Raw genomic sequence first — 20795 nt, 5'->3', positions numbered from 1 at the left:
GGTTCGGCTGCCGCTCTGCTCGGCGGCTATGCGGCGCGGCGCGGCGGGGCCCGGCGGGAGGGCGCGGGGCGCTGCCGGGCACTAGGCGGGCGGCGGGCGCGGAGCCGGCGGAGCTCTCCGGGGTGCTGAGGCACCGCCCGCCCGCGCCGAGCCGCGCCGAGCCGCGGAGCCCCGACAATGCTTCGGACACCAGCGCCCCAGGGCTCCGCGGCTCTTGCGAGCAGCATGGCCCGGATCAGGTACCTCCGCGCAGCTGTTTCGGGATTTTATCTGTGGGAAGCCGCGGTACTGCTCAGGTGAGTTGCTTTCTTTGGGGAAGCAAAGGTTCCCCCCTCGCCGGTTTTCTGGGGCGGCTGAAAAGCCTGGGACCGGCGCAGAGAGTGACCGCAGTCACTGCCTGCCTCACCACTGACGCCCTGCTACCTTCCTCACCCGGGCTGGGGGCACGGAAACGAAATGCGTGGGGTCCGTGCTTCACAAACGACTTTGTAACGTTGCATTGCCTGGAATGTGCTTTTGCATCCTGCACGCTGGAAGCTGTGCATTCCCCTCACCTGTTCACCGGTAGGGTATCCCTGTCTGGTCCGTGAATTCTATTACTGTTTTTGGCAGGAAATGTAACATTAATGATCTTGAAACTCCTTCAGGTGCACACTGTCTACACATAAAAGTTACAGAAGATAATCTAAGTTGGAAATACATATAATTATTACTACCAGATCTTTCCAGTAGAAGGGAAATCAGCAATTGTGTTAGGTCAGAGAAGTCTTGTACAGAAACAGGAAAACAGGTAGCTGAGTGAACAGACGATACAGTCTAAAGAATTTGCCTCAAGAGGGAAAGCATTTGCTGTACCACTGGCAGTCTAGGGTTTGACAGCAACGTATCTATAAATTATGACCTGACTAGAAGACTGTGGTTCATATGGCTTTTTCTACTTTCTGTCCAACACACTTTTTCTAGCTAGTGTTGTGATATCAATGCAAGCATTCTTTTGATACATCGCTCTGGAAGCGTGGCCATAGCAGGCTAAAATAAACTTGAATCCTCTGTGAGGAGAAAACTTAAAAAGAAAAAATCAGAGAGGTAAAGAAGCAGACTTCAGAGTCATCATGTATTCATAGCTGATGCTTAGCCGTGTTAGCCATGCTTGTTATCAACAAACATTCTAGCTCTGCATCACAATAAACAGACTAGGGCATATAACATGACAATGCCAGACTATTTTAAGAATCACATTGTTGCTTGACAAACATAAAAAAGGAAACTTAAATTTGAAGAGTGGTTCTGTAGAGAGAGTTTGAGTATTATAGATGTAAGGGATTCATAGCCACCAAGTTAACACAGTAAAGTGTAGTGCCCCACAATGATGACACACATCAAATCTTTCCTTTTTGAACTTAATGACCTGTTTTATATCAACATATGTAATGTCAATACTTTATAACGTGATTTTTATTGTAATTGTGCCAAAGGAAGAGATTTTAAGAAACTGGGTCACGTAATATGGGATTAATTGACGTTGAAAGTAAATGCACATATATTGCAGTTTAATTTTTCCTTTTGCATTAAGGATTTCATATTCAGAGCAAATGACCAAACCCCTGTGTAGTGTAGGCAATTCAAGCACTACTGTGCTATTGTTGTTCTAATTCAATATACTTACAGAGCTTATTTTTGCTCTACATATTATTTAAATGCCATCCTACTGGTGAACAATTCATCCCTTATTTTAATGATATAAAACCACATGTATACAGGCATCTTGATTTGCATAAATTCAGATTATTCTCTTCAATGTCCAAGTAAGTTTTGTATTGCTATAGCCTTCTGCTCTTACGTGGTTACTGTGCACAAAGTCTGTATAGTCTGTGCAAGACTTCAGAAAGCTGCTCAAATCTATGTATATCACAGTATAGAGACTACTCATGACTTTAGGTCTAGCAGTAATCCCTGAGAAAACTGAGTCAGTTCACCAAGACACACAGGAGTCTCCTCCATGCTTTCAAATGGAAAAAGTGTGGGTTTGTGGTTTTTGTTTTGTTTTGGTTTGTTGGTTTGTTGTTTTTTGGTTTTGGGTTTTTTTTTTTTGTGTGGGGGGGGTTTTTTCTTTGTTTGTTTTGTTTTGTTTTTAAAAAAAGTTAAAATATTAAAACCTGTAAAATTCCCAGGCTTCCTGGGCCATTCATTGTAGTTCTTTTCCATCATAAGCTTTCTGAAATTATTTGCATTACAGTGAAGGAAACAGGGAATAGCAGAATGCTGTTTCAGCTTTTCAAGACATGCAGACTTCATCCTTAACACCTGTATAACACCTTCAGTGAGAAGACAGATGTGTTATGAATACCTACGACCAACCAAACCTTAAGTGTTTCACTTGCTCAGATATTACAGAAAAAACAACATAGCTTCTCTTAAATGGTGCAACATTAAAACTTTTCTGCTCTTCATTAACAAGCACTCAAAGCTGTGTGAGAAAGCTGAAGGAACCAAACAGGAAAAACTTCCAATTCTTGTCCAAGAGCCCTGAGGCTTTTTGAAGTGACTGTTTAAATTATATGCCTGTGAAGAGAAATGTTTTCGTTTATTTTCAATACAGGTCAAATGAAAGCATGAAGGATTTTTTCCAGTATGTAATACAGGCTTACTGCTTTAAGGAGCAAAGTCTCTGGATTGGCATGCGTCCCAAGAGGAAACGATACCTGATATTTTTTCTTGAATAAGAATTTTTCATCCCACATCTAAAGGATCTTGAAATTGAAAAGACTGAAACAAAATGCACATTGGTGGTAATAGGATCTAACTATTAACTTGATTTCTTAAAGACATTGTAGAGACAATAAAATATTGTTAATTTTTTTAATATGTTGTGCATATTTGTTTTGCTAGGTCTTAGATTAATAAAGTACTTATTGATAATATAGTAATAGACTTTAGACATGAAAAACAAGGTTTTAAGCACATAGCACTCTATTATGTTTTCAGCGGTACATTTAGGGACTGGGAGAAAATCTGTAATAAGACACAAAATAAAAAAATATTCTTTATTAATGACTTCCAGAACAAGTCCAAGTGTGTATTAGGAAGAGGGGAGAGATGTAAAAATTAGGATAGATGCTAGGCTTTACTGGAGGCTAAAAATAACATATGTAAAGATTTCTAACATATGGATTGACAATATAATAATATCTGAGTATTCCACTGAACTTTCATTAAAGTAATAGTGTTAACAAAAATTCTTCTGGAGTTGCCTGGATTCCCAGACATCAAGCTGAAAGCAAGATCACATTTGTCCAGTGAAGATGAAGAACCTATTTTTTAATCAAGCAGTTTTATGATTGCTCTCAAACATGCAAGGACACCAGCACAGCTCCCTTAGAACTACACTGTCAGGGACTTGACAGGGACACTGCTTTCTCCTTGAAGCATAGACATTTTATATGTAGACCTGTGTAAGGAGAAGGCACAGGATAAAGTACAGGTAGGTGGCATTGTGGAAATGCAAAACAGATTCTCCCTATGTGATATTTAGTTATCCATATTCACATAGACCAAGAATCATGCTACTATTATGTTATTGCTTCTTTCCTTGTTCTATTCACTGCCCCTTTGGTCTTACATTGAAGGAAACAGCATCACAGAGACAGATATTTGCTCTTAGAGACCAGATTCTTGGGGAAAAAAACTCATTCAACCTAACTCTGGGGCATGTCTGAGCTCACAGCTAAGTGATGTTGAAATTATCCCTTCATTGCATTGCAATGATGAATAGCTTTAAGAAGCAGAAGTCAATATCCTTTAAGACAGCATTAGTTCCTTCAAATAATGAAAGGGAAAAAAACAACAGCTAAAAAGACTAAATCTGACATATCATCAAAAAAACCTTTGCAAATAAAGATTTTCAGATGTTCTGATGAGAACTTATTAATATCTTAAAAATTATACCACCCTTTCTGTGGGAAAAATCCATTGACAAACTCCAGATCCCAATGAAAAAGATTTTACATGTGTCAGCAAGCAGCAAGGGAAGGGAAGGGGAGCTGGGAGTTCAGACTCATGACAAAGCAGGAAGGAGCAGGATCCTATAGATTAAGTTTGGAGTTCAACAACACCTCTACAGGAGCAGGGCAGAATCAGCCCGAACAATTTAGCTTGCCAGACTGAGATGGTAGTGATGAGGGAGGCCCAAGCCCAAGCCAAAAAGTCAGGTCAGCAGATCAGGCTCAGGATCAGAATTTGGAAGGCACAAAGCTGGGCGAGGGTGTACTCACAAAGTAACTCACACAGAGACCAAGAGCATCTCCCCAGCATTCCTGAGAGAGAAAAAAAGAGAAAAAAAGTAAAGAAAAAAAAAGCAAACAAAGAAAAGAATAAAAACACAGCTTCTGAGAGAAGAAGGGTGAACCCTTGCTGAGGGTTCCACAGCTTTATCAAACAGCTCTACTTGAAAGCTGGGCTGCTCCGTTATCAGAGCTGGCAGCCAAGTGGCTATCCAACCCTTGGGCTGAAGGAAATGTCAAGAGGAGAGCACCGGGTTCCCTTGCAGGATATTCCCATCGGCAGGCATTGTACTTTCCAAAACTCAGACAAAAAGGAAGTGGGGTTTCTTGTGACCAAGAATATGTAATTCAAATTCTCTCATATTTTAACCATACCAGTGAAAACACTGAAATCCCTTTGAACCAAATCTGAATGTTATCATGGGTATGAATTTGACAAGAACTTTTACTATCCATTCTTCCTTTCCATAAAAACAATTATTTTGGTAAATTACTACCATGTTTATAATTATGGGAAATATGTGTAGATTTTTAAGCTTAGAAGGTTATAAACTGTAAGAAAATTTAATAACAAAAAAATTTAAATTAAAACCATCTATCTTTCTATCCTTACTGTGCTTGTGACATTTTCTTACTTTTCAGTCTCTCCTAATTCACTCCTAAACAATTGCTACTAACAACTGAAAGCAGTATTGTGGGATAAGTGCTGTGCTTCTGTATGATGAAAAATGCAATAGCTCCTCTGTCAGATTTGTTGTCTCCAGATATCCTAGGAATCATGACAATTAGAAAAATGAAAATTTCTATATGGTTAGAGGTTCTTATTTTAACAGATTTAGAATACACACTCCAAATGACCTTACTGAGTATTATATAAGAATACCTATAGGGAATGATTCCCACAAATCAGTTTTTCTCAAGTAATGAACAATGAAGAGCCTTTCTGTGTGCTGTTGCATCTTCTCCTTTTTATTGTTTTTCCTACTGAACTTCATGATATTTAGTGGAAGAATCAGTGAAAGGAGATAAGAGTAGGAGGTTTTTTTTCACTGATACACAAGCATTCTGAACAGATTGAGTAAAAGGCACTGTTTTGAGGATGAGTAGCAGCTACCAGCAAAAAGAGAATGCCTCAGAGGGCAGCAAAATGCACAGGTAGAAGCTATGTGTAGCAAGAATGCAGGACCAAAGCAGGAGAACGAGAAGACCATTAGGAAGCAGAACAGTCTGCCCAGTCAAGAGAAAAGAAGGCAAGAACCTTTGAGACTGTACTTTTTTCTAGCACAGACTGTAATCCATTATTTTTTATGGCTTCTGAACTAGTATGATCCTTCCTGACTGATGACTTTAGGTGTGTCAATATAAATGCTAAGTAGTATGAGTAAAAAGAATGAAGAAGAAAAAAAAGTACAAAAATAGATAGCATATGGTTATAAAAGTATAAGGGAATGCATTTTGTTATTACTCTTCCAGTCAGTGGTCTAATTAATTGCTCCAACAAGATTCAACAGCAAACAGGATGATAATAATAATAGGTGTACATTTTGTGGACCTTCTACTTAATGAACACTTCCTCTAGAGTTTTCTAATACCACATACTGTTCTTTTGGCTGTGCCACAGATGTACAAAATGAGCCAGGACAGGAGGAGAGTTAGGGCTATTTCCAGATAGAAGCTTCCCTAAGGAAGGTCAGTCCTCTTCATTGTTATTATTACCGAAGTTAGTATTTGATTACATGAAATATTAGCAAGCTGCAGTTTCCAAGGGAAACAGTTTGAGACCACAGCAAACGTAGAAAAGCTGAAGCAGGTGCTGGACTGAGATAATCACGTGGTCACCGGTGGGGCTGTTGAAAGAGTCAGACTGCAAAAGTAGTGGGGCTGCTGTGTAATACAAATCAATGGCTAAAGGAAAAAGCAAGCCAGAAGACTATCCTGAGACTTTTCCAAGTGAAACAATAAAGTGAGTGGAAGGCAAGCATAAGAGTACTAAATTATCTCAAACAGTGACATTGAGTTAATTGCTATTAACCTGTATGTGATTCTTACAGCTGAAACTAATTTAGGAAGGGTATCATAAGCAAAAGCAGTACAGCTATGACATTTAAAAAAGAAAACTAAGGTTTTTTCCCTCTTCCTGATTAAAATTCAAGGTGCAGTTACATAACCTAATGTCTTAAGATTTTGCCTTTTGTTGCATTAATCTTTGTTATAAAATATATATTAAAATATCTTTGATAATATCAGAATATGGTACCCATCTCACCATTACTCAAGGCTTCACACACTATGTACGGTTTCCATAAGACTCCACTACATCTAGAACTTATCTCCAGTTTCTTATAAAAGAAGTTTTTCTCCCTTTCAGAATGTTGAAAAGTAAAATAAGAGCCTAATGTAATCCTAAACAACATCTCTGAGGGATCAACAGGTACAAGAATATATTGTTTCTGAGATGGCTCTCTAAAACATTGGCTGTTTGCATATTTGTATATTTTTTTACCAACATTTAACTTTAATTAACTTTAATTTCACAACTAACCGCTCAGCAGAAAATCCTAGTAAGTACAGTTACACCAGCACAGTTCTTATGAGGGTTGGATTTTTTAAAAAAATTACTATTATTTTACATTTAGTGGTGACTGCACAGCTTAGGGACTTTTTCTGTTAAAAGCTGATTTATCATGTTCTGGGATATGGTGAGACGTGATTAAAGATCATGAGTTTTTTGTCCTGCTAAGGCTTTTATTTTCATGACTTTCTCAAAACTGTACTGTTAGCTGTTAGATTCAGTAATGCACAGGAGCCTCCACGCTCTGGGCATGTGGAGGCTAAGACAAGTTTATCTGCAGGGACCAACTAAACTTCCAGTTTTGTGAGCAACATATCTGCTGGCTAAGGGTGCCCTACTAGATAAAGAAAGTAAATGTCACAAACCAGAAATCTGCTGGCAAAAGTAGGATAAAACTTTTCATTTTTGCAAAATAAAGATTTTTAAATCAATCGCGATTAAAGCATTGGCTTCATGCAGCTAATTTATGATTAAGTACAGTATTTTAAAGTGTATGTTAATTCTGTGCCTAAGCATCTATGTAACACTTCCTTGAAGGGATGCACATCTGAGCGATGTTTTTCCTGATGCTATCTGGTCAGATCCATTACCTCTGACTCAACAGTATTAGAACTAAAATCAAAGCAGGCGGATTTTGGCATCATATCTCGACTACACCCCATAAAAGACTTTTTCTTTTTTTAAATTGTAGAGGGTTTTTTCATTATTTTACCCATCAGAAAGAAGCTTTGATTTGTTTTGTGGTTTTTTTCTGCAAAAAAATAAAGCAAGCAGAGCTTCCAGAGTTCGCAAGATCAGTTTGCTTTAACTCTTAATTTGCAAGAGTTAAAGTAAACTGTCTTCCATTTTTGTTCAGTTCTTGCACACAAAGATGGAAAAGTTGCTTGTTTTGAATATCATGCTGCAGCTTTTTACTGTACAAGGTGAATATTAAATGCACCCACTCCAGACAGTAATACATTATTACAAAAAGTACAATACAGTAGAGTATTGTATTGGAATTAAAAGAATCATAGAATGCCAGGGTGGAAAGGACCTCAAGGACCATCTGGTCCAACCTTTTTAGGTACTACTATAGTTTACATGAGATGCCTCAGGACCCTGACAAGCTGAGACTTAAAACTGTCCAATATAGGGAAATCTCCCACTTCCCTTGGGAGACAATTCCAAGGTTTGACTGTCTTCATGGTGAAAAAATTTACCTCTTGTCTCCAATTGCAATCTCCCCAGGAGCAACTTGTGCCCATGACCCCTTGTAAATAGGAAGTCTCCATCTTCTTGGTAGCCACCCTTAAAGCACTGGAACATGGTAATAAGGTCTCCCCAAAGCCTTCTTTTGTCAAGGCTAAACAAACCCATTTTTCTCAGCCTCTCCAACAGCAGGTTCTCCAGTCCTCTGATCATCCTTGTGGCCCTTCTCCACTAAAATTTTACCTCCAAAACACTTCCCAAAATTCTAACACTGTTCAAATGAACTCTAAGAACATATCTATGTATTTAGCTATTTCAGTTGTTCCTGTACACAGATATTTGGATGTAAGAGTACTCCAATTTTTATCTGTAATAAAAATGTGAGCACAAATACACTTGCTCAGAATTTCAGAGTAATGGTTAACAGAATGGCTTTTTCCCTCCTTTTTAACAGTGATGACTCCTTCAGAAGATGAAGTGTCTTGCACGTAATAAAGACTGGAACATATTAGATCATGGTTTTCCCCCCCCCGAGTTTATTTCCATGTGTTTATACAAAGCTTGGAAGACTCAGATGATAATTAAGGGAATGCTGGATATGCAAGACTAGTATAGCAAAGACAAAACATGTATCTGAGGGCAAATTTAAACACCACATTTTGCATGTGAAAAAGAATCTGTATATGTGTAGTGGACTGGAATAATTTTGGTGGTAACACGAAAGGCTAGAAGCACTGTTTTTTAACCTTCACGTTATTTTCTCTGACTTATTCAGTAAGGACCATGCTTCAGTGCATGCATTAGAAAAACTGGGTTCTGTCATTATGTGGCATGAATCCTGTCACTCTCATCATCACCCTGAAGCTCAACCCTGTTGTTCCATAAAGAAAGTCTTATACTGGATTACTACAGAGTTGATTCTGGATCAAATTAATAAAAAGGAAAAAAAAAATGCTTCATCTGTGTATCTCATGTGAATTAGCACATCTGGTTGAACATCATCATTGCAGAATCACAGAAAATTCTAAAGCTCTGAAAAAGATTTCATTGCTTTTTCAATGCATAAAAGGAAGTTTAAGCTGCAGAAAGCAGCAAAAAGATCTCTGTCAATTCTGTGGGGCAGATGTTCACAGAAGAGTTTGACAATTAGAACCCGAGACCTCAGCTTCAGTCTTTATCAATATTAGAAAACTGATTGTGATTGGTAGAATAGAAAGGAAACTGGAAAATATTCCACCCAAGCCTGCCAAGTATTTAATTAGAACAATGTTGAAACAGATCTGTTTCTGAAAAACTCTATTTCAAGAAATCACTATTTATCCAACTAGAAATATTTTGTCTTAATGGAAAATTCTTAATAGTAATAACACAGTATCTACACTATAATTATCTGACTAACCAAAATAAGCAACTTGATGAGAAGTGTTTTGGGAAAGACCTTTATCTAAACTGAGTTCTATTTACTGATAAGTTTTTACTTGTCCTGAGCTGTAGTCCTGCTTGTTGAAATACTTTATTTTAAGGTGAGTGACTCTTCAGGCTATGTTCAGCTTTTGTCTAACTGAACTTATATCTGATCAAATTTATTTTGGAGCAAAAGTCTCATCTCAACAGCCATCTGACAGGCTCACTGAAGATAAAGAACAACACTGCTGTACTGACACAAGCAGAGCTTCCCTAAGGCAAATAGAATAGTGTTTAATTGAATTGTGCTTCAGTCTTCACAAACCCTGGGGTTTTAAATCAAAATCAAATTTTTATCTAGTTTTGATATCCCCCAATTCTTTCATTCTGTAAGATTTTCTGTGAGGATTTTTAAGAAGAGTTAAAAAATTGTTTAAGAACAGAGAAACTCAGTTTTCAGTTTCAATTCATGAAAATGTATTTTTAAAGCAAAACAAACCAAAGGAGGAACAGGAGATCCATGATATTCTAAATAGTCAATAATTATGAATACAATAAATATATTTTTTTCTACAGCTTCTCACTTCAGTGGACACAGGTCTTTTTTATATTAAGTGAGAGTACAGCAACTTACTGGATACAAAGTAAGCTGATGGGTCAATGCCGCAATTATAGTAAATAAATAAATAAATAAATAAATATTTAGTGAATTAGAACTAGAAAACACAATAAAATGCAGCTTTAAATATTTGAGATGCATTCAAAAAACAGAATTAACCAAGAAGATGTAACCTGTAGAATTCTATTTTTTTCAGTATTCACAGACTGCTCCTAGGTTTGGGAAGTGTTAGCTTTGGGAAACAATAGTTTGCAGTTTTTAGTCAGACATTCTTGTTTTAATTAATTCTCCTTTCACTGCATTGTTACCTCATTGACATCAGTTGAATTACTATCCATTATGGAGGCAAAAGACACCAGTCAGTTCCTGCATTAATTGAATTAGTTAGAGAAATTATTCATTAATCACAAAAATAAATGTGATTTTTCAGCTCTGACCTGCTTTTATAGAAGAATATCTGGTGTTTTAAAAGATAGTAATTTGCAATCTATCCACTACTCAAATAACCTTTCTCCATTATTTAGCTAGTATGCAAATTAGTTTTTGCTTGGGCTGTAGGAATTTTTAACAGTATTAATAAAAGGGGAAAAATATAATACCATAACTGTATCAGGAACATAATAAAAAATTGTTTGTAAACATTGCCTAATGTACAAAGAGCACTAAAATGTAGTGTTATTTCAGTCACTGAAACAGAAAAATGAATTTTTTTCAAATCTGAAAAAACAGTTTTAATAGCTTCACTGAAACGCTATCCCATATATTTTTTCACATAGTTTTCATTTGTAATCACCAAAATGATAAATATTGGATAATTAATGATTCATAAAATGGAAATATATTGTTTGTTGCACAGAAAAAAATGTTACTTTGGCTGAAATGTGTCCTGATATAACTCTATCTCTGGAACTTTATATAAAAATCTAATCTGACCATTTGAACTTATTCAAAATAAGAGGATATAAAAGCAACTATAAAAGTCTAAAACTGAAAAAGCACTAGAAAATCTAACCTGCCCCAGAAAGTATGTTAAATTCTCCTGAGGATTTTTATTTTTTTTTTAAATACCTGTTTAAAATCCTGGTGATACAATGCTGCTGCTTTGGTTAGTTGAAGTGACAGTCTTTTCTCTGGTAAATGTGAGTTAAGAGTTCTGCGTTCATCTCTGATCTGATAGAATTTTTGTTAGATAAAACATTGCAGGAGATGCAAATCTGCATTTTCATTGTATTATAAACTTAAAATTTTATGACCTCCACTAAATAGAATACATTTCATCTTTGATTAGCAAGCAACACATTACTGTCAGCTTTAACAGAAATAATAGGAAAAGCGCTTGGAATCTCTGGGTTTTTTTGAGACAATGCAAGCTTAATTTTTTCTCCTACATATGCTAGCTTGGTGTTAAGTACGTCACCCTCTTCCAACTCTTTCACCACTGGAAACTTTTTCCACACCCCTCATATCCAATTAATTTATTGACCAATAAAGCTCAATTAGGATTATTTTCATGCTAGAACACAAAAGATTCGGAAGGAAACATTCTCCTTGCTTTAACCTTGAGCCATAGAAGAAGGTAATGTTACCTAATTCAGGCATCTAAATTAGGAGTTCAGTTACTGGATTCCCAATGTAGATAAAGAGATAGCGAAGGAGCTGAATTTTGAGTCTTACTTTGCTGCTCTGAAGAAACTCTTTTCTGTGAGCTAGAATGGGACAGCAGTGACAGCTGATTCCGTATGTCACTTTCAGGACTGGATCCATGCAGCTGTGACCCTCTGACATAGCTCCCAGTTTTCCAGAGTGGCCCTGGCTTTTTGTGAATCAATATTATTGATGAATGCCCTCCAGCTGGAGAAATCTTTTATCCTCTGTTTTCTGTGAAAGTTTTAACATTTCAGTAGTAAAAAAGATTGCCTTAAAATTGTATTACAATTTTTTAAAAAAATATTTGGTTTAAACATGTCTCCTCTTCTGAACTCCCAGTCCAAAATATTTGCTGTGTCTACAAGGTTTTCCAAAATTAAAATTGTTTACTGAGATAAAAAACAGATAATTCGATTTCTCTTCTGACACAGCTAACTTAGATAGCCAGTTTAAATGCATCACACCTCAGAAGAATATCTGTGTCATTTGAGTTAACTAAGTAAATACATTTTCATTACAAACTGAAAAAATTCTGGGGGGAGGGTGGGGAAGGGAACAACTTCATCCACAAAAATAAAACTAATTCATATTATTTATGCTGTACATGGTTGAGGTTTTTTTCTAAAATTGAAAACAATGTTGATCTTTCTTAAAGAACAAGATTTCTTATTTTTGTTCAAACATGGAAAACACTCATTTGAATGGGCTTAAGGCCTTTAGTTGTCATTCTTATTAAAAATTGTTGGGTTTTGTTTTAGGCTGTCACATTCTGGAATGCTCTGTGAAAAAGGTATTTTTGTCAGGTTTGTGTTCTTTCTTGGAATAACGTCTGCAAATTTTACATACTAGAAACTCTGATCTATTTAGTTATTCTCCTACTTTAATTAATAGATCAGATAGAGATAGTCCCTTTACAAAAAAAGTCCTATGCTCCTGACTTCTTCAATCACAATCTTAATTTTTCCCATTAATCATACTAAATATATTTTATTAAAGATCTATATTACAGTGAAAAGTGTTTAAATACTCTCTCCATACCACAAAATCTTACTACTGCAGTTTTCAAAATGCAATTATCAGACACCACCTACTTGAGGATCATTTCATCTTAGCAGACCTTGTTAATTACATTATAATAGGGAAAAATTTTTGTTTTAAAATTGATGAATTCTGTCACCATTACATACAGTTACAAGATCAAAGGATGTAATTATGAAATTAATTCACTTAACCATTATTGGTGAACCAGAGAATAAGTACCCATTCAGATTAATTTACTGAGATGCTTTTGTGTATTGATGTTTGTGAGATGCAACTGTGTCCATATTGGCTGGTTGCAGTTTAGCTTTCCTTATGAGTGTGTCATTTATTTCCTTGAGATTCTCTGCAAAGCTTTCAAATGTGAAGTGCATTAATAACATTCAAACTTCAGCTGGAGAGAATGAACTGCAAACAAAAGTTCCAATTGCTCCAGGGGTTTGGCCACACTTACAGTCTTAGAAAATAAACTAAGTAATGAAATGAAAGAGCTATTGGACCATCACAGTGCTTGCCAAGCATCTAAAAGCTCTGTGGTAGGCACTGTAAGATGAAATACAAAATTGCTACCTCTCTGAATGGCTAAAATGGATTGTGCTTAAAACAAAAGAAATAATTCATGATCAGGTGAGAAAAAATAGCAAGCCAAATGCAACAGTAGCTTGGTGTTAATATAAGATTTTTAAGATAAATACACAGTTTAACTGTGGAAGGAAGAAAATGAACACACCATCTCATTCAAAGGTAGTTTGTATCAATTGTATTCAAGAGTAAGTTAGTGAAACTCTGGAGACTATGCTCAGAGTAACTTAGATAAAATTAGGGGACTGCTCTAACCTGGACTTTGAGACTTCTTTCTGGGAAGTTTCCAATGTAAGGTACAATTAAGGTATACCATACTCTTTCTTTGTCTCTGTTATCCAGCTGTAGCAGCAACAAACTGGGAAGAGTCAGTAAATGGTGTAAAATGTGATTTCTTCTTTCACTTTATGTCGGTACCATTCTTACTAAGCAATTCTGGTGGGCTACAAGCTTGCTTATACAAAAGTTCACAGTAGCCCATTACTTCTTTTCTTCAATATTTTCAAATAAATAGGCATTCTTTTAAGGCTGAGAAAATACACTGAAAGCACTCTTTAAGAACACACCTTAAAGATGAAAAATTTGAATGAGAGAGGAGAAATCAGTGAAAAACTATACTGTCCTTAGCACACAAATTATACAAAAAGTCTCAATGGCGATATGATTGAAATTATCTTAGAAATAAACCTTTTAAAATACAGCATTTATAGAGCACTTTCTTTTGCAAATGTTGTTTCCTCTATTTGTGCTTTGGTAAAAATGTTCAGAATTTCAGGGAGATAGAAAAGAGACAGCTTATGAGTAGGAAAATAGTGGTTCTTCAAAAAAATATGGCAAAACTTTAGCTTTGTAGCTTTAAAAGTTTTAGAGAAAACATCTGTTCAGATAGTTAAATTTAGAGTTTTTCTCAATCCTTTTCTTTTGGAGGAAGGGAAGAGAGTGGGATTTTCTCTGACAAACATGTCCACTTTAAAAGACATTTCAGGAGCAGAGAGATCTCCCATTCAAATTCTGTAGATGTTGGTGCTCTGGCTGCATAGCTGTATTAACTACATCTTTTTTTCTGAGTCCTGCAGTGGTAATTATTTTAAACATTAAAAATAATTCATAATGATATAAACATATCAGCAGAGGGGTTAGAAAAGAACTGAGTCCCATGACCTGTAGTGACAGTTATATGTCACAACATCCTAATATCATTGCCGATCTCCATGTTGAAACACACAGGGCTCTTCTACCTCTACTCAAATTACTAAGCTGTTGCTGAACGGAAGTATTTCAGTGGTTGAAAGCCTTTTAATTAATAATCTAAATTTATCCCTGGCCTCACCATGTCCATTTGCTTTCATGACAATGCTATCATTAGGTTAAAATTCTTTCCTCTTTGCCAAGTGCATGTCAGAGAAAGAACATTAGCTGATTTTTTCCTAGTAGTGGCCAATCTCCTATTTTTAAGCTGCCTGTAGTTTATGGGCAGCTCAAGTGCAGTTTCTATTCCGGAGCTTAATTCCATACTGTGCATGGAGCTGATGCTCATACAACAGCTACCCTCCAGCAGTGAAAAGAACTGAGCAAAATGGGCCAACATCAGTACACATAACCTGCAACCCAGATTACAGGTTACAGAATAGACACCTGCAAGCCTGCAATGCAGCCCCAGTGTAGAATCACCCTGAAAATGCACCATTGCTGGCTTCAAACTTTGCCCATTGCTTCCCTTGCTTAACCACTTCAGGTCCATAAAGTGCATTTTGACAATCCGAAGATTTCTGCATGAGATTTGTCATGCCTACTCTGATTTTATCCTGCTTTTCTATACATCGTAGGTAACTTATTTTCACCAAGCTACCCATATATGACACAAAATATCTTATACTTTGCTAAATGTTTTCTTCCAAAAAGCTGTGCTGTCTTGGATGGTACAGTTTGATCTTTTGATAAGTTACCTTTATTATTAATACTGTGTGCCTACATTCTCATCTGAATTTGTCTGCCTTTCATTGACTTTTATTCTGCTGTTCTTTACATAAATGTCTCATTTTTTCAGCCCCTTTGATGTATTTATGCACCTCAATCATGTTATTTTTCAATCTCCTTTTTGATAAGCTAATCAGATTGAGCTCTTAAAATCTCCTACTGTAAAAAAAAATCCCTAAATGTCATGGTTTAGTGGCTTTGTTCAGTACCTTTCTTAATGCTTTAATTTTCTTTTAAAACTTGGATGTGGAATTTGATGCAATGTCACATAATTGGTCTCATTAATACTATATAAAGTAATAATTTATCTTAGTGGTCTTACTCAATTTTTCATTCTTTCCACACTAATGAATAAGGCAGTAGTTCAGTGAGAATATCCAAGACACTCTGAGACTTTTAATTGATAATGAAAGCAAATATTAATGATGCTATCATACAAAAAGGTAAATGCCACCTTGAGAAAATCCACAGTCACAGCAATTGCTGTTTTTCTTCTGTTCAGCATTAGTCAATGTAATTTCAAAATACTTTATTTCATGGCAGCCTTTAAAAGTCATCACTACAAGTAAAACAAAGAAAAACTTTGAAAAAAATCAGGTAAATGAAAAATATAAGATACCTATATTCTGTAGTGTAGGAATTCTATGTATACCCTATAGAACAGAAATGTAACTTTCTTATAGAAGAGTATAAGAAAGAAATGTATGTGTTTTATATATATACATATGTATATACACAGTAACTTGATTCTCTTGCCTTGCAAATACATAAAATCCAGTAAAATGTAATTGGACTCTCATGTTTAATTTGCTTTATAACCACATATGATATTTTATAGAAATATAAATGATTACAAGTTGCAATAATGTGATGAATCAAATAAATTACGAATTATTGCTAATTAAAATGGTGTCAAGAGCCAACAGGATAATTTAAAATTTAAATAGAAAAATATTATATGAAGTACTTAATTTCTCAGAAAGTACAATATCTTCTCTAGCTATGGGAAGAAATAAAGAACTAGGTTAGCTACTGAAGAAGTCTAAATAAACATTTTTACTGAAAGATAATACTGAAAGAGGTACCAAAGTATTCAGAACAATTTATAAATACACAACAACTTAAAAATGTATTAACAGTCTAGAAATATGCAAACCAACTTACAAAGAAAGTGGAAAAAACACTAGACAAAGTTATAAACAGGATTAATTTTTAACACTCTGATTTCAGTTAGTATTACAATTAAAATTCTTAACTGTTGTTTTCAATTAAAATGTGAGTAAACCACAGCATTCCAGATGTTTTTATGTACATATTCTGCATGTGTCCGAATTTGTAACACTCAGAATTTGACAAGAAATACTTTTTTTTTATTGAAGATATTAAATCCAAACTTATAATTTAAAGACAGAATTTTTAGTAGACTGTAACTTTTCATGTCCCAAGTAACACGGTCTTGGGAGGAAAAAAAAAAAATACATTCCCAGTCTGCACTTAACATGGCATCTGCATACAAAAATGCCTGTATGAATATTTTCCATTTTGGAACTCTATCCATTTTTAAGAAGCAAAGTTCAGCATAGTGGGGTTTTTTGTCAGTTATAAAATTCCTAAGGGTTTTAGAGTATCACATGTGTTTGCTTCTAAAGAAAGGCACTTCTGAAAACAGGAGACAATGAAGTGGGGTAAGACGGTCACATGTTTCTGCAATAAATATTTTAGTAGAAGTCAGCACAAACTGGAAAAACTTTAGAGTATTTTTAGAGACTCCAAAAGCCACAAATGGCTTTAACTGCACCGTGTATAAAAATGTTATTAATAATTGTATTTATATGTGTCGCAAGCCGGTACCGGCTTGCGACAATATGTATATTTACTGACTGTTGTTTTGTCAGTGTGTTGGTCAGCAGTCAAGTAAGAGTTCCAGAACAATCAAGACCTTTTCTTCAGGCCCACATAGTGAATGGCTGTGCTGATACTCCTCTCTTGGCATGTGCAGAGCACAATTTAGAATGCCAGTGGGAGTTCTCCTAGAGAAGAGGCTGTAGGAGATGACATTTGCCATGTGGCCTGGAGATTAAAATTTTGCCCTAAAATAATGCCTTGTGTAAGTTTGGGGTTTTTTTACCATCACCGCAGCAACTTTTTTTGGCTTGTTTTTTAAGAAATTAAACCTCTGAGATAATGTTGAAGAACACTGTTTGTGAAGAGACAGCTTGTTATGTTGTATTGTGTTTAAATATCAACATAAAATATTGGCTGAACAAAACCTGATGGCAGTAGAACTATTCTGTGAAAGATCCTCACTCCTTTTCCTTTCTGATCTAGGCTTCTATTACACAGCACTGACTAAATCAGACCAGTCTTAGAGTAGAATCTAAATGATGTCATTCCACATGCACAGCTATTTCTGTAGATGACATTATTTCACTCTATGATAATGGATTGATTGCAGTCGACTAGAGGTGTTATTAATCTCCAGAAGTCCTGAGGAAGAGGTAACAGCAACCTATAATTGTGCAGCTTCACAAAATAAAAATTGCGTATAAAATAACAGATATAAAAAGAATTTACTGTTTCAATCTCTTTGCTACTATTATTCTTGGAGTATAAACTATCTTGAAAGGCAATCTTAGCTTTCTTATTTTCCTGCTCATACAAGTGTGAACTAAGTGCTTCACTGTGCAAAATTAGTTCCTGTAACAATATCTAATAAAATGTTTTCTGTTTTCTGTTTGTTTCTCCTTACTGTCAGCTTGGTAGCCACAAAGGAAACAGACAGTGCAAGATCTCGTAGCATGCCAATGTCGCCATCTGATTTCCTGGATAAGCTAATGGGTAGGATGTCAGGCTACGATGCAAGGATCAGACCAAATTTCAAAGGTAATTTCAAACCTAAATTTTCAGTATTTATTCTCACATAAATGCAGTTTCTGGAAGAAAAATGAAAATGAAAAAATACACTCACAAAAAAAAAAAAAAAAAAAAAGTGCCTTCTTTTGTATGACAGCTCATTTTGGTAGCAATATAATCTATTCCTGTCAGTTTCGCAGCTGCCCAAGCACAGAACTTTTGAAAATTCAGCTTACCCCTAGGGTTTGTGTTGTTGTGTTTGGTTTTTTCTTTCTTTTCTAGAATGCTTGTTAATAGATTTGAATTCCCATCTTGGACTACCACAGCCTAAAGCACTCCATAAAGTGAGTTTAGTGAAACAGAGGCTAAATCCTCATTACTGCTTGATCCTAACTAAAAGTAAGTGTGTGTTAGCGATACGACCATTAGAATAACTCCCACGAGAGCTTATCTTAGTTACCAAATCTATCACTTAATTCAGTTCCTCTCTCCTGTGCCCCAGTTATGCTTTGAAATCATAAAAGGGACCACCTTTCCTCTTGTTCTTTTCCCTGTTCACTGTTCTCCAGTGAAATAGCAGGTCCTCAATACCTGGAATTATCTCTTGGTATGGACCTTTTATCCACTTATCACAAAGGAGATTCAAACAAGACAAATGAGATTCAAAGAAGACTGGAAGTCTGAAGTTTGCAAATGCAAGGATTACATCTTCCAAGAGTCTTAGCACAAACCACTTTATCCACACTCAGGCATGCTAAAGTAGAGTATTTAATGAAGGATTATACAAACGATTTTATTATACAAATATACAAACTATTATACAGACAAATACCACCCCTTCTAACTTTTGGAGTCTGGGAAGTAAAGGTAAATTTGACTGTTGTTTTTCTAGAATGAATAAAGTTCCAGAAATATAGTGAAACAATATTAAACTCTATTTCTGAATCATAATATCAACCTATCAGCATTTAAACCCTCCAGAATATTAATATTTTTGAATAATATTGTCATTAAAAGTTATGTTGTTCTTTCTTTGCCTTGTGCCTCCTCCTATGCCTATCTTCTTGAGTCCAAGAAATCCTTTTAGCTCTAACATTTCACTATAAGGCAGGTTTTATTCCATGTTTACAGGAAAAATTTTCCTTCAAGCAGACAGGCCTTCCTCCTCTAAGTCATCTGTCACTGCCATTCCATCTTAATTCCTATTCAGAACAAAAGTTTATAATTTTTTGACATCTTTAAGTCTCAGAAACTTAAATGGTTATGACTCTAAAGCTATTTCCATTTGTTGGTTTTGACAGAATTTGCCCAGACTGATTCATAAGGACCAAGTAGTTTGTCAAATTTTGTCCTCACCAGTAAGACAAAAACAGTTGGTGCTGCTATGTATGTAAACTTATTACTCAGGGTTTCCTGCAGCAGGAAATGCTTTACTTCTAATAAGTTAGCAGTGCTGATATTTCCCAGAAAATTATAAACGTGCAGTGGAAATTCAAACACATCACTGAAAGATTTACAGCAGTGATCAATATCCCTAATGACCATACACTGTAAGTCCCTTGGCCTTTTCTTACCAGAACTACTTTGAAGAATGTTCTAGTGTCTGACTTCCTGGAGGGTTAATGTGTCAAACATTTCCAAAGTAATGAAAAACACTGTACTTCTAAAATTATTTTCTTATTTGAATGGTAGCTCAAGTTATTTTTGATCCCTATTAATCTTAACTCTGCTTATTGCCACATTATACTCTAGCTTGCAAATGGCAGGTTCAACTGCAGGTAAAGCTGTGTTGGGCAAAAGAAGACCTCAAGCAAAGTCTAAGTACTGAAGGTTTTCTTCAGTTGATTTGGGGATTGCATTTTAGAGTTTGTCATGGACACCATGCAATTTCAACCTTCTGATGGGGCTACAGGAAAGAACAGGCAGATGGCTTAGAGGTTAGCAAATTCAAGACAGTATTTCTTGAAAGCATAATTCAAAAGACTTAGGGACTTGTTTTGTAACTATTGAAATTTAAAGAGACAAAATCTAATTTGACATTGTTCTTTTTCAAAAAGTGCATTCTAAATCTTCTAGACAGCTATGTAATTTGAACAAACATGCAGAGAATGATTCAGATCTATCAGTAAGAATAAATATCTCCTTTAAGTGACTTTGCCACGTTCTGGTTAGTTTTTAGTCCTAGAACAAGTACTGCAGCTTAATGCCTTTTTGAGTTTTTAATCTGGCAACAGTCTTAAAAAATCAAAATGAGTACTCCCAAGAGAACTCAGATAACTATTTAAAATAATTTGTTCTTCCAATAAAATTCCTATGTAGACAAAATTTGTAGTCATAATTAATCTTGGTCAAAAACGCATTATATATTTTGTCTGAGTGTCTGGTGTTTGGACAAGGCATCCTGCATATCTGTTCATGATAGAAATAACAGAGAAGACTGTTGGCATTTTTTTTTTCGTTATAGAATAAAAAAGAAAACTAAAGACTCTTGTAAAATCATTGTTCCAGTTGTAAAATATTCTTATTTCCAGTATGTCAAACCTATAGCAAGGGGCTATTCTTATTCAGCTCTTATACATCCCAGACTATAACTGTTCCTGCAAATAGGGGAATTTCTTCACTGCCTTTCAAA

General features: G+C 35.6%; 1 protein-coding gene across 1 annotated transcript in view; it reads left to right on the top strand.

Moving 5' to 3' along the window:
- Positions 1-175: 175 nt before the first annotated feature.
- Positions 176-20795, top strand: part of GLRA3 (glycine receptor alpha 3) — a 76669-nt gene continuing 56049 nt past the window's right edge. The window contains exons 1-2 of the mRNA XM_051617071.1: positions 176-296; positions 18066-18193. Of these exons, the coding sequence (XP_051473031.1) occupies positions 178-296; positions 18066-18193 (247 nt within the window). The 5' untranslated portion in view covers positions 176-177. The remainder of the gene's footprint in view (positions 297-18065; positions 18194-20795) is intronic.

The sequence above is a fragment of the Apus apus genome, chromosome 4 (assembly GCF_020740795.1).
Source record: "Apus apus isolate bApuApu2 chromosome 4, bApuApu2.pri.cur, whole genome shotgun sequence".
Taxonomy (NCBI): Eukaryota; Metazoa; Chordata; class Aves; order Apodiformes; family Apodidae; genus Apus; species Apus apus.
Note: the sequence above shows the minus strand (reverse complement) of the source record. Positions and strands in the feature narration are given on the sequence as shown.